Source organism: Choloepus didactylus, chromosome 1 (assembly GCF_015220235.1).
Source record: "Choloepus didactylus isolate mChoDid1 chromosome 1, mChoDid1.pri, whole genome shotgun sequence".
Taxonomy (NCBI): Eukaryota; Metazoa; Chordata; class Mammalia; order Pilosa; family Megalonychidae; genus Choloepus; species Choloepus didactylus.
Window position 1 is genome coordinate 122,423,771 of NC_051307.1, and position 14,457 is coordinate 122,438,227.

General features: G+C 42.3%; 1 protein-coding gene across 7 annotated transcripts in view; it reads left to right on the forward strand.

The window, feature by feature from the left end:
* Positions 1-14,457, forward strand: part of TNIK (TRAF2 and NCK interacting kinase) — a 433,418-nt gene that overhangs the window by 302,095 nt on the left and 116,866 nt on the right. For all 7 annotated transcript variants that reach the window (XM_037840750.1, XM_037840775.1, XM_037840728.1 and 4 more), the window contains 3 exons: positions 1,816-1,870; positions 3,836-3,914; positions 10,908-11,083. In XM_037840750.1, the coding sequence (XP_037696678.1) occupies positions 1,816-1,870; positions 3,836-3,914; positions 10,908-11,083 (310 nt within the window). The remainder of the gene's footprint in view (positions 1-1,815; positions 1,871-3,835; positions 3,915-10,907; positions 11,084-14,457) is intronic.

The window sequence follows — 14,457 nt, forward strand, 5'->3', positions numbered from 1 at the left end:
GTTATTTGGAATCTGAGGAGTGTGGTATGGTGAAGATGGATTTTTATCCACAGTTGAGCACCTGTAACATTTGTGGGAACACGAAGAGAGGCTCATGAAGTAAAGACTCTCCCCTAATCCTTACATGAGGTTAGCATGTGCCCAGTCATCTGCTCTAAGGTAGCCTGTACTTTATAGGCAAGAGGCTGGAACCCCTAGTAAACCCTCTTCTAGTTGTTCGGGCCTCTGCCCAAATACCAGACAGGCCTGGGTGAAACTCACAGAACGTCAAGAGGCTTAGTTCTTAGGAGTGGCCCAGCATGGATTCCATGGTTTTATTCCAGTTACATCTCCTTTTCATGTGGTCTTGACATTTGTTTGATGGGAATAGCAAGGTAACATAACTTTGATCTCTCTAATCTGAATGAGATTACAGGTGAGAATTGGGTAAAGTGTACATAATGCACAAGGTATTTAAAGGAAAGGAGGTTGAGTCCTTATCAGAATCACAGGTCATTGAACCAAATTTCACATTATGTTTTCTTGCCAATCTACTGTGAAACTGAAATAGCAAGGTTTTCTAACTTGGCTTTCCCCATCTCTTGATATGCCCCTTCTTTGCAATATTTAGCAACCATGGAGCCATAGACACAGAGTATGGGAGAAGCAAATTGATAAAGAGAGAGATTGCATGGGTAAAGGTAGAGGCACAAGCTCGGAAAATTCTGAACAGGGCGTGAAAGTCTGTCTGAACATAAGAAAGACTGTCAGGGCCTAAGGATCTCTGTTTCACATATTAGTCTGTGTAAAAGATAGAAGATATTTGAGCACCTACCAATATGCCTGGCTCTGTTCTCAGCATTGGAGATGCATCAGTGAATACCATCAAAAAATAATCTCCCTGTCTTCATTTTATTAGATTAAATCATATAAAATTGCTGTTTTTTAGGTTTAAAACAATTGAATATAAACATACACCTACCATATGATCCAGCCATTCCACACCTAGTTATTTGCTCAAAAGAAATAGAAGTGTTTGTCCATACAAAGACTTGTCCATGGATATCCGTTAGGAATCTTTATTCATAATAGCCCAAACTGGAAACAGCCGAAATATTCATCAACAAGTGAATGGATAAACAAAAGAATACTACTCAGCAATGGAAAGGAATGAAGTACTGATATGTGCTACAACCTGGATGAGCCTTGAAAACATTATGTTAAGTGAAAGAAGCCAGATGGAAATAACCACATTTTGTATGATTGTGTTTATTTCAACTTTAGAAAATGTAACTAATCCATGGTGACAGAAAGCACATCAGTGGGTGCCTAGGGGCAGGGGGTGGGTGGCTCAGGTAGGGGCACGAGGGAGAGACTGCAGAAAGGCAAATGGAATCTTTTGGGGGTGATGGACATGTTTAGTATTTTGATTATGCTGATGGTTGTACGGATATATACATATGTCAAGCATTATCAAATGATACACTTTAAATAGATGCAGTTTATTATTTGATAATTATACCTCAATTAAAGTATGAAAAAGCAGTCAAATTTTACATGGTTCAGTTAATAGATAAATTTTAGTGATTACATCTAAAAACCTTACATTCATTTTCCATACATTTATTGAAAACTTACCATTGTTGGGCATCATGAAAGATACTGTCAATGAAAAATGATGAATAAGGCTGTTCTTGCTTTTAAAAAGCCTAGTGGGGGAAATAGGTTTGTAAGCAGACTTTCCCACGGGCAGTTCTGAAGCAATTACCAGGTGTAAACAAGTTGTGCCTTGTTGATTGAATTTATGCATGTGTCTATGCCTTCCTTCTTTTTCAGAGTGACTTGTGGTCCTTGGGAATCACTGCCATTGAGATGGCAGAAGGTGCTCCCCGTAAGTATGACTTCCTTCTTCTGGGGTGAAATCTGTTGCTGGTTTGCTCTGTGGGACTGAAGGTTTCTCGCCAGGAGCTACGGTTGCGTTACTTCTGCTACACCGAGCCCTGCATGGATTCGGGCTGGCATATTTAGAAACCAGAGTCATCTTAAAACAACCAGGAATCCATTCATCTCAGAGTTGTGTGAGGATCTTGTGGGATTTATTTTGAGGGAAAGAAAGGAAAGGACAGCAAACTTCCCGGTGTCTTGTTTGTTTTTACAGATTTAGTTCATAATTTATTCTTGAGCTCCTCTTTGCCCAACATGAAATGTGTCCAACCCACAAAGACTATCACCCTCAATTTATAAAAATTGAAAGCCAATTTGCAATGCACATTATGTGCAAATGCTTGTACTCAAAGGCTAAAACACCAATTTTTAGATTTTTAGATAATCTGATATTTGAGGCAGAGCGGCCGAGGCTTGGGTGAGATTGAGAACCCTACAAGTCCCTTGAGATCTGGAGTACTGGCACAGCAGGGCATCTCCACCAGCTCCATAGTGGCTGTGAGGATGTGCCTCGCAGGCTGCTAGATAATGGCATAGCTTACCGGGGCCTGGCAGGTATGATACTCAGTCTTTGCCTCCCAAGGGCCATTCTCAGTCAATGACCGAACCCAGCTGGGTTACTAAGACCCTTTCCTGGGAGCCAGCGGATTCCTTAATAGGCAACTCAAGGAATCCCCCTACAACTCTGCCAAACTGTCCTTAGACTGGAGCACACTATAGGATGCTGCCACCAACCTTCTCTTCCTCTCTCCTCCTCTTGGGGTCGCAGCCTCCCCAAGCTTCCTCCCTATTTCCTTGCACATTTAATCTCACCTTGGTGTCTACTTCTCCCAGGACCCAGGACTAGAAGAGACCCCTCAAGTGCATGACAGGTTATTTTACTTATATGACTTTTTACCTCCAAGATATCTATCACAGTCTTCTCACTTCTCAGTCTAGTGTTGGTAGAATTCATCTGTAGCATGATTGATTTGGAGTGTTCACAAAATTCCCCTCATGCATAATGCTAATATGCATTTATGAATCAGGGAAAAATAATATATTGCCATCTTAAACCCATATTATTATTCTTGATGAGTGGTAGACTGGGCTAAAAATAAACATCTACCCACAGACTTCTTTGGCTTTTAGGGAGAATATATTTTTGTTCTAGGTACAACGAAAAAATATTCCCAGATGTTCGAAAAGTATTCTAAGTAAAATATTTTGATTAAAATAAGAATGTATGAGTGCCTGAACTATAAACGATAGTATCATGTTTACAAATTGAGATATTTTTATAACTATGTTTTTCTGCCAGACTCCATTTGACTTAATCCTCTGCTCTTCCTGGTGCCAGTGAACAAAAACCTCCAATTATGAAGCCTGAAATGCCACTCAGGATACCTGGAAATACAGAGAATGGTGTCCTGGCCTAGTGCTCTAGACTCCAAAAATCTGTGTAGATAACACTGGGTTGGCATGAGCCTTCCATATAAGAAATAGACCATGGATTATCAAATATTCTGTATTTTATGACAGGCTTTTACTAATTGAAAATAAATTCCCATCTCTGGTAACTTGATCATCTTGATGTTGTCTACTTTGAATCTCATATGGTTGTTTACAGCAAAGGATAGCTGGTTATTGACCCTTTAACTTAGTTTCCTCAAATATTAAGTAAAAGTACATTCAGTAGAAGTGTCAACAATATCTGTTTGAAGCATGTTGCATTTTCTGAGACTCCTTTAGTTGGACATCAACTTGTTTAAATGCTCTGTTGACAAAAGCTGGTCCATCTTCTGATTCCATACGCGTGGGTCATACTTGGTCTCAGGAGTCACCGTGGCAGGTGCTGTCTGCACAGCCAGGCCGGGCCTGGGCTGCGTTTGGCCTCCTTACCCAAGCCAGTCCCTGTTGTGGTCTCTTGCAGCTCTCTGTGACATGCACCCCATGAGAGCCCTCTTCCTCATCCCCAGGAATCCAGCACCGCGGCTGAAGTCCAAGAAGTGGTGAGCTCGGCCTTCAGATTTTTACAGATCTGTGGGTGAGGTTTTCCTGTGATTCTCTTTTTTGATAAACCCAAATCCTTAGGTCCTGCTGGCAAGATTAAACTAATACACACTAAAAGACTTGGGGAATGACTTTCCATAGGCTCTCACTCATCTTAAAGTACATATTGAGTGCCCATTATTTGCCCAGCAAGTCTTTATCCCCACACCTACAAGGTGAGGAGCTGTCAGCTAAAATGGAGAGTGAGCCTAAGTAATTATATGGGAGCTCTGTCACCCCAAGTGATATGTTCTTGCTTGGCAGCACAGAAAATCTTATCAGAGAGGGTGTTAGTTCAGAGAGTAGTCCATTAGATTGGCCGACTTCTCTGCTATTCCTTAAGACAATACCGTAAGTGAGATATGCACATGTGCACACACATGCAGACATGCACCTGGCAGCAGGCACAATGGCTTCAGCTGGTATGAGAATGAGCAATTGTCATTTTTGCTTTCACTACTGCTTTATTTTTATGTCAGGTGATATTAGGTTTGGTTTTTTTGTTTTTTGTTTTTTTGGCGGTGATGAAACCTTTCCTTTTAATAAACATCTTTACATAACAAAATGACTTCAAGAAAAACGCTAGTGTGGGTAATGTGTGGGTTTAGCAAAAATTATGTTGGTAGGTATATGATTGAAGGTTGGGAAATAGATTGAGCCAGATGTTGGGTTTTCAAATTTTGAATACAGTTATATTAAGTTCTTCTTATCTTACGATTCTTTAAGAAAAATTCATTGCTCCCTCCTTACCCTCCATCCCCACTCCCTGGAATGGTGTATTCTCCCTGGTGCAATCTTGAACCTCTGGTTCCCCTTGCACTGGGCCAATTCCTTGACTCTTTGTCTCCTTTTCTGCAGATAGATTCGGTTAGACCTTGAAGGGACCTGACCCTTTTCATACCACCTCATGATCGGCCCTTGAGGTTCATCCCTCACCATGGGAAGAGCCATCTTTATTAAACCCAGTCATCCAATAATGACATAGCAGCCTTGGTGAAACAAGAGAAGGGTATCCCACACGGAGAGAGGGAAGCCAGGAAAGCACTGACAGCCGTGGAATTGCCAAGGCCTGTGTGGAGAGTGAGAGTTGCTATTGGTAACCAGGAGGCAGAAGCTTTCCCTGCTCCTCCTTGTCTCTCTGGGGGTCACTGTTGTAGGAGACAGCCATCCTTTCCCCAGCAACAGCCTCCCATTGGGCATCGGTTCAGCACGTGTTCGACGGAGCGCCCAGAGGCTCTGCTTCCTGCCTCTCCCGGGAACAGCCTCCCTGGGAAGGGAGCTCAGCTCATTTCTCTCCCCTGGAAGCCTCAGTAACACTGCGGAGCCCTGTGTCTGGCTTCTGCTGGTCCTTTGTGCTCAGCCTGCAGAGGGGCATGCTGTCTACAGCAGACTTTATACAGCTCGTCCCCTGCCCTACCTTCTTCTCCTTTCCCTTCCCTGCTGCTGGGTGATGTTTCGAGCTTTTCCACAGAGGAGGGCAACCTGGCCGTTCACAGATGTGTTCTATCTGACCAACACAGTGTGGCCACATGCTTTGTTTTTAAAATATGTGTATTAATTGCCAACATTCAGAAATCCGGTGATTGAGCCTTACATTTAGAGTTCTGGTGTTTCTTGAAAACCACAGCAACACTGCCTTGCTGAGTAGCCTCCTTTAAATGGGGTGGGAGATTGTCCTTCTGCCCCAGTGGCCACCTCTCCCCGACTCAGAAGCAGGTGTCACTTGGTGATCACGCATGTCTTGTGTCCGTCGGAACCCTGCTCTGCACCACCCTTATGTGACCCAGCCGGCCTCTCAGGATGGAGAGGGCAGCCCTGCACTACAGCATTGGTTTCCCTTGACCTGCACGAAAAAAATCAGTTCTGTACTGAGCTTGTTTGAGAAATACAGACTTTGCAGAAAATACAGACGGACTTTTCTGCCTCAAACTTTTGACAATCAGAACTCGTTTTGATAACCCTGAAGGGAGCTGGAGACATCCAGGAAGAGTGAGGAGCCCATCCCAACCCACTTCCTTGCAAACCTTTCCCTGGCTTGTAAGGAAATCCAGTCAGGAGCACCTGTCCTGTGTCACCAGACAGGGGAAGGATAGATCAGTGGACCGTCTGAGGCGGGGAGGGAGACAGAAGCCCTGGCAGTGTGCCCACCTCCGTCACGGAGGGTGCAGCCCCGGCTGCCTCACACTTGACTGGCCTCCCCCTTCTCTACAGTAGAATTGCAGTATTTAAGTGAAAATAGTCAAGCATTGCAGAGTACTTTATCTTGAAAGACCAGGTCCAAAGTGTATTAATGTAAGTAATCATGTCAAGTGCACTGTCAAGGTCAGTGCATTTATCAGCACGCTACCAAATGTTAGAGACAGGCCCCGTGAATTCTTTGCATTACAGACATTCAATTGAGGGCTGTTTTCAGCTAACATTGCTGAGTCTACAACATATAAGGTACATATATATGTATACGCACATGCATACACATACACACATACATGTACATACATATACATGCATACATACATATATATATATACGCACTTACATAAACATACATACATATACTTAAATTAATCTTAATCACAACCCTTCCAGACCGTTGCTTTGAGTCCCATTTTATAGAGGAGAGACTGGGGTTTAGGGAGGTTATGCCCCTTGCACAAGGCTGAACAGTCTTTTAGTTTCCAAAATTTTTACCTCCTATTCTTTCTACTGCACAATTCTGCTTCTTAAGTTCAAATTTAAGGGGGTAGAGAATGAGCTCTACCAGTCTCTTAGTGTGACTATTTTTCCCTTGTGCCTTAAATTAGGAGAAGGCAGGCAGTGGCACTGCTCCTTCCCTCTCTCTCTGTAGGAGGAAAAGAAACCACCACCACTGTCAGGAGCCGGGCCTCTCCTTCCCCATCAGTGCAACGCGGGAGGCGAGTGTGGAGGGCCCACGAGCTCCATTCAATGTTCAGGCAGCTCAGCCACTTAATAGTGAGCTGTCCGGGGGGATTATTACCTTAGATGAATCAGAGGAAATCAAGGATGCTCTCACCCTCCGCCTCCTGGCCACCCCTAGCAAAGGAGCAGTAAGACTGGGTCTCCCGTTTCCTCCCTCTGGCTCTCCTGGGTGTTTGGCTTGACCACATGGGCAAACCATCTCTTTCAAAAGAACACTCCTCCCGTCTCCTCCCAGTGTCTTCACCCGCACCCGCCTGTCCTTGCACGCATCCTCAGTGTTACGGCTTCCACCCAGGAGTTCCCGGAGAAGGACGGGGTAACTTCGCTTCTGTAAAAAGATGGCCAGTCTTGTTCTTTTCGCATGTCCTTTCACTTTGAAGACTCGATTGAGATCATCAGGAAACTCTAACGCTTATTCTGAAAAGGAGATATAAAATCCCCTGGTCCAAACCACTCATGCTCCAGATGAAGGCTTGGCAGCCTGCTAGGTGCACAGCGGTTCAGCCACAGCCCCAGGCTCGGCACAGGCGGGGCCAGAACCCCGCCCCCTGCTCCCACTCCATGGCTTACAACCCCCTATTATTTTATTTATCACCCGTTCTGATTCTTGCTGTCAGGAACTTTTGTTCTAAAGAAGTAACAAAGCTCTTTTTTTGTGTGTTCTAAATAAAATGATAATACAAAGCAAGTATCAGAAAATACTTCAAATAGGCTCTATTTGCTAGTAGTCATGTGACTTTGGGCTTTATTAATATCAAAACAAAAACTGCTACATCAGCTTTTAAAATGAGCCTTTTTTGCATAGTCTCCTTAGAGTTAAGGGTCCTGTTGACTCTTCCTGCTAGCCTATCTAATCCAAATATGCTTGAAATAGTTCTCTTAGAGAAGGCTATGCTTGGTCCAACAGAAGTGGGGAGAACAATCTTCAAATTTCTGCTCCCCATCCCTAAAGCATATAATCCGATTCTTTAAGCCTGGTCAGAGGTTGCAGGACACTGTCATCATAGAGCTAATAATAATAGCAATACTAGCAAACACATTTACAGCATTTGTGATGAACAAGACACTGTTCTAAGTACTTTCACGCATTAACTCATATAATCTCATTTTGAGATGGTACTAGTAACATCCCCATTTGCAGCTGGGGAAACAGAGGCAAGGAGAAGTTAAGCAATTTGCCCAAAGTTGCACAGTTAGATGGAGCCTGAAATAGAGGAAAAGTGTACCTCAGAGAAAAGGGCAGAGACAATGAAAATTTTAAAGGTCAGATTGCATTTAGGGAGCCTAATGGTTATCAAACACTTTCAGGCATTCTGAATTCCTCGAAAACAATTTAATATACAGATGAGATAACCTGGGGAGATAAGGAGTTTAGTGACACTGGTAATAGAAAAACTAGTGCCTCGGACCATAAGCACCAATCATTAACATTTTTCTCTCCGTGCCAACCCTTGGAAAATTACTATTACTAATCTGAAGCCATTTCTTTTTTTTTTTAAAGAGACAGAAGTAAATTACCAGAAGTAGAGAATCAAGCAATAAAGTTATATAAATGTACTTTAAACCCATTAGGCCTCTCAGCAGTCAGGTAGTGTTCAATATGTGAAGTGTTTTCACTTTTAATTAAATGTGTAATTAAGCATATTGATTCTTTGGTCACACTAATTTAAATACTAAGAGCCAGTGAGTCCTTCTTTGAAGACTTGTTTTAAGTATGCATTATTATCTCTTCAAATTGTACCATTTGTAGAAGACATGGAATATATTACCGGCTTTCTATTTCTGCATATCTTGGCCCTTCCATTGGGCTTAAAAGTTGTTCTCTTGAATACCTCTTGAGGTTCCTTCCCATCAGGTGGGATACTTGAAAAAGTATCTGTTTGATTGCTGGTTCCATTAAACTATTTTAACAATATCCCATCCTGGAGATTTCTCTGAATTTTAGGGTTCAGTGTCAGGGAATGGAATTTACAGCCTATTAAGTCTGGATTCATTTTTAAAATTGGATGTAATTTCTTTTATTTATCATCCTCTAATTAATAGTTGAGTACTTTATAAAAAACCAGCACTTCCTTCTAGTTGCAAATAAGAAAAGGAAAACTTCCATTTGCATTCTTGTGAATATTTAATACCTTCCAGGCTAAATCTGTTTTTGTTTTGGCTTTTTCATACTGATTTTCTTACCTAGGAAAGCACTGTGTGGAGTCTGTCTATTCTTTTATGCAGGTTAACCTCATTCTCTTCAGTTTATGCCTTTGGAGAGTCCATTATTCCATCACGTTTATCTTCAAACTCACGCCTTAGCTGATATATTTCTGCCTCCACAAATTTATTTGATTGATCTGCAGAAGAAAACCTATTAAATAATACTTACTCCTGAAACCTCCCACTCTGTCCCTCGTAAGCACAGATTTGAAGGTAGCTGTATTACAGCTCTTGCCCATAACTTTTCTCTGATAACCATTCATTCATTCATTCATCACACACGTGAGGGCCAGTGGTATGCTCCTGATACAGAGAGGGCTAAGGCACGTCCTGACACCTCTGAACTTTCCCATGTGGAAGAAGCAGGGCTCTGGGCTGGAGGGACTTAACAGGAAGGCACCTAAAATGTCCATCCTGTTATCACTATTTCTTGACCCCAGCGTGTCTGTTCCCGATGCATCCTGCCCAGTAGGTTACCTTTGTCTCTATGTAAGATGGTTTAAAAGCTTGAGAAGAGCTTTGAAATTTAGGGAGGAAAAATGCTGGTAATTCATACTTTTATAAACATGGTCTGGGGTGAGAAGATGCTTTGACCTGGGCAGAAATGGGGAGTGGGGCAGATGAAAGGGCCCTCCAGCTTCTGAGTCTTGAAGGGGGTGCTCACTGTTGGGTTCTGCATGGTGAGACTGAAGTGTTTACATGGCCTTGGGGAAGTTTGGGAAAGACTTGCTTCCGTGGCGCCAGTGCTCCACAGGAGGGCAGCAGAGAGCACAAAACGGATTCCATCCTGCTCTGAGCAGAGTGGGGAGGGTGAGGAGGGTGACCAGCTCCACAGAGGTAGGTGTCGTGGTGACGTGCGGTGCTGCCAGTGGAGTGCCTCAAGGGCCATCAAGTTGGGAGCTTAATTGTTTATGATGCTGGACAGTTTCTTGGAACTTTCAACAAGAACATGCATGCCCAACTCATGAATCATGGCTAAAGTCCACCATTTATTTCTGTAACATTGTTGACTTGCTCCCCTAATTGGTGTGATATCTCTCACCAGCTCACCACTGCCCCAGTGCTTCTCTGGCACAGGGTTTATCTGTGAGGAAATAGTGACTTTCTAGAGGAAGATAAATTGGCTACTGAGCATGAACTTAGTCCCTAAAGTTAAGTTTCTAGTCCTTGGGTGACCATACACGTTCTTATTAGCTAGAAAGCAAAGTTCAACATGGATTCTGACATTACCAATAAAAAATTTGCGTAATCAAAGTTCATTTTGCCTTTTAAGAATCTTACTCCTTTCTACAAAATGCACTCCCTCTTACCCATCCAACCTTAGTTTTGTTATTCCCCAGCTCCATTTTCTGCCTCATTTGGGCATCTCACCTCAGTGTCCGTTGACATAAAGTGGCTCAGCCCCACTTTAGTTTTTCATTGATTCCCCACCTACCTGAACTGTTCTTTTCCCAGAGTGATTTTCTGCTAATTCTTTAGGGCCCAATTCTCGTTCCCCCAGTCCAATAAACCTTCTAGATAGGAGTCCCATGTAGTGCTTTCCTTCTCTGATTCCTTTTGGTTTTCTATGTGAGCTACGCAAAAACACTTGGTTCATTTGTATGACTGCCGTGTGCTGCTTCGATTGTGGTGGTGATGCCTTTGAACCCCACTGTGCCTACTAGAGTGCAAGACCTACTTTGTGACTGGTTGATTTCTATGTTGACTGATTGGACCTAATATTTTTTAAGTTCCAACATTACCGAAAATATATGTATACACCTTTCTTTAGATTGTCATTTTATCTATGGGCTCATCTCTTTCATTGGCAGGTCCAAAAAATTCCAGTCTTTTATTGAGAGCTGCCTGGTAAAGAATCATAGCCAGCGACCAGCAACTGAACAACTGATGAAGCATCCATTCATACGAGACCAACCTAACGAACGACAGGTCCGCATTCAACTCAAGGACCACATTGACAGAACAAAGAAGAAGCGAGGAGAGAAAGGTCAGAAGCTCATTTGTGTTTCAGCAAGGGAAACAAAAGACGGATTGAGTCCTGGGCTCTTCGTGTATTCAGGGGTGACCATGTGGGTTTCGGATGGGCCTGCATTGTTCGTTAGTGTGAGGGGCTGTCCCTGAGATCACAGTCTGTGGCATCAATGGAATGAGACAGCTGAAATGGAGTCTTTCATGAAAAAGAATAAAATTGCGAGAAACACCATCTCTTCCAGGCCCTATCGCGTTGAGTGATACTCTGAAGCATTTTAATATGACAAGTGATTTTCTTAATTCAAATGAATATTCATTTTTAGAAAACTAAAAATCTCCAGAAGATAGACAACAACAACAACAAAAAAAAGTCATCTAGTTGACATTTTTTTCCTGTACTGGCAGTTTTCAACATTTAAGTTTTTGTGCTATCAGGCTCATTTCTAATTCAGTTATTTAGAAGTCAGAATGAATTTTCTTATAGTTACAGTGTTGTAAAAAAAATCATTAGGTTGCCAGGCTTGCTATATGGGACATCAAATTTTGAGCTATAAGGTCATTTAATGCAAATTCTTATTTTATGGATGTAGAAACTCTTAGCTTATGGGTCTATACCACCCTGTCTTTTCACTACATCATTGGAAAAGGCATGTGCCTAAACTTGGGGTTACTGGGACTATACCCTAGTTGTCTGAACAGAAGCTCACAATTCCTTAAATAGAATCCTGACTGCATCCTGATTATGGTGAAAACTTGCCTGGTGTGGAGCAGATTTATGACTGATTGAGGCTTGGGGTCGGGGGGAGGTAGGCAAGGCTGAGGTATGGGAGGGAGAAATGGAGAGGACTAACAGCATGTGGATTCTCTAGGAGGGCAGCAGGAGGATGCAGCTTGTGGGGGTTGCAAGTGAGAAAGCAGTATGGGGGTGGAAAGGTGGACACTGATTGTGTGGGGAGCAGAGAACATAGGGGAAGATCAGGGACCAAGGATGGGAAGTACATGGTAATGTGCTTTTCCTGGCTTCCATCCTCTCCACCTCTCTCCCTTTCTTCACAGTCAAGAGGGAACCATGGAGGGTGGTGGGCAGCAGCAGGACACGGTGTTCTCTCCTTTTATCAGTAGTTCCCTTTTTCTTTGCCTCTGTAGTTAATACCCATAGTATGACAAAGTGTCAGTTGGGAGCTAGGAATGGGGTGCTGAGCAGTGTGGGAGTCGAGATCGGGTTGGGGAAGTCAAATCAACAGCGGGAGGGATAAGGTAGAAGGAGAAATCATGGGGGAGGTTTCCAGGAATGAGTTCCTTCTTTTGCAGCCAGGCTAGGGGACTCTAAGGAAAGTGTGTGACCAAGTTAGACTCAGGAAAGGAAGGTCGTGAGGCTCACCCAAAAAGAAGCCTATCTCCAGTTATTAGTCGTTGGAGAGAGATGCAGAATCAAGCAGAACCCAAGGAGCTGGGAAGCCAGCCCAAGCTGAAGGAACTAGGCATGAAGGAGAAACTAGTAAGTCAAGGTCAAAAAGTTTCAGGACTGGCTTTTCAAATGCTTTTTATTAATGGTTGTCTCGGCCACTCTATGAAGTGAAAATTTTAGAGTGAATATTTTAGGGAACTTTATCAGGCATGCAACCATTAAATACAGACTTCTCTGAAACAGCAATTTATTGCTCTGTGAATATCTAGAATAGGAATTACATTCTCAGACTCTGTTTTCATACTACCTGGGTTCAAATCCTAGGTCTACACTTATCAGCTACTCAAACGTCACCCGTTTCCTCATGTTTAAAATGGGGAGTAGGGTGGAGTATAATAATAACATCTGTTGCCCAGGATTGTTGTAAAGATTAAATGAGGTAGTGCATGTAAAATGTTTAACACAATGCCTGGCAATAAATATTAGCTATTGTTAATTGGACATTTTTTATTGCCCTGTAATTCTGGGAACTACTCAGGTGTGCTTTCTGAGAAATCATATACCCCTCTCACTCTGACCTGTGAGTAAAAATGGGTAAAGCTTGTATCTTGGGATTTTTTCACATTTTGGGGGAACAAACTCTAGAATATGACTCAGTAATCACAATGCCTTGAAAATAGACTATTTTTGATATGTTTGTTTTCTGTGGAATAGAAGGCTGTGGAGTAGAAGAGTAAGATTCTTGATAGGTATATTCAAGAGTTACTGGTAATTTAAGGAACCTAATCCTGCCCGGGCTTAGGGACACTGAAAGCACAGTTCTAGTCTCATTTTTGTCTGCTTCCCAAAGAAGAGTATTTAATCAAATTATACGTCATTCCATTTGCTCAGTTTGGTTAAATGACTTAATTTGCTCCCTTTAATACTTCTTCACTCTTAGTAGGTCTCTCAATAACCAACTTTTCAATTTCACTTTGCATTGCTCTGAGTTTTTTTTATTTTTGTAACCTGATGTTATTTTTTGGGGCTTAAGATATGTTGCTACATGCTAAAGCAGCCCGGTAATATAAAATCAAGCAAACCAGATTCTGGAGAAGTAATAAAATTGAGGAGCCTGACAAATGAAGGTTTTACTCTAGAGAGTAGAAGTAATTGTATTAATTGCATGCATCTTTACCTAGCTGCATTTTCCTTTATTAGATACACTTTTTGCATTTTACTTTGAAATCTCTGTTTATTCATTTCAGGGAAGTTTGGAATATTAACCTTTCAGTGTGGAACATTAAAACACTTTATGCAAGTTCTTTACATTTTGGTGAAATAACAATTTAAAAATAAGTAGCCAGAAAGCTTCCTACAGACCTAAATATCAGAACCTAATTTGTGATTTAAAAAAAAAATTTCACTTGAAATTGTCAAGCTTTTGACTGTCTTTCATTATCTCTTTAGTGGCTAAATAGTAAGGAAGGAAAAATGTTTTTAAGTTTGTGATCAAATTGAATAGTTTTGACCGTGTGACTGCTGCCTCTGGTGGCAATGTAACCAAATTGCAGTTTCAGGTGTTTTTTTGTTTGTTTTTTAGGGGGGCGCAAATGTCTCCAAGCTGTAATTACTTACTAACCCACAGCTATGAAGGGATAACACTAACATGACACCCTTCCTCGCTTAAAAGCTCCACCACATACTCCCCATTATCTACATAAAAGTACTCAGAACAGCATGTATATGTCTCTAGAAGCCATATTGTACCTGCCAGCCTTTCTCACACCATCCATTTTTCCTCCTTTCCTACACTCGAACACCTAGCCAGTCCTGACTCATTGATTCCTGAAAGTGGCATGCACTGTAACACTGCCAGCCTTACACACGTGGGCTCATTGCTTGGAATGCCCTGCTCACACCACTTCCAGCTGCCATCTCCCTGGAGAAGGGCTATGTCCCCTCCAAGGCCAACTCATTGCCTCACCAAAGCCTTCACAGGC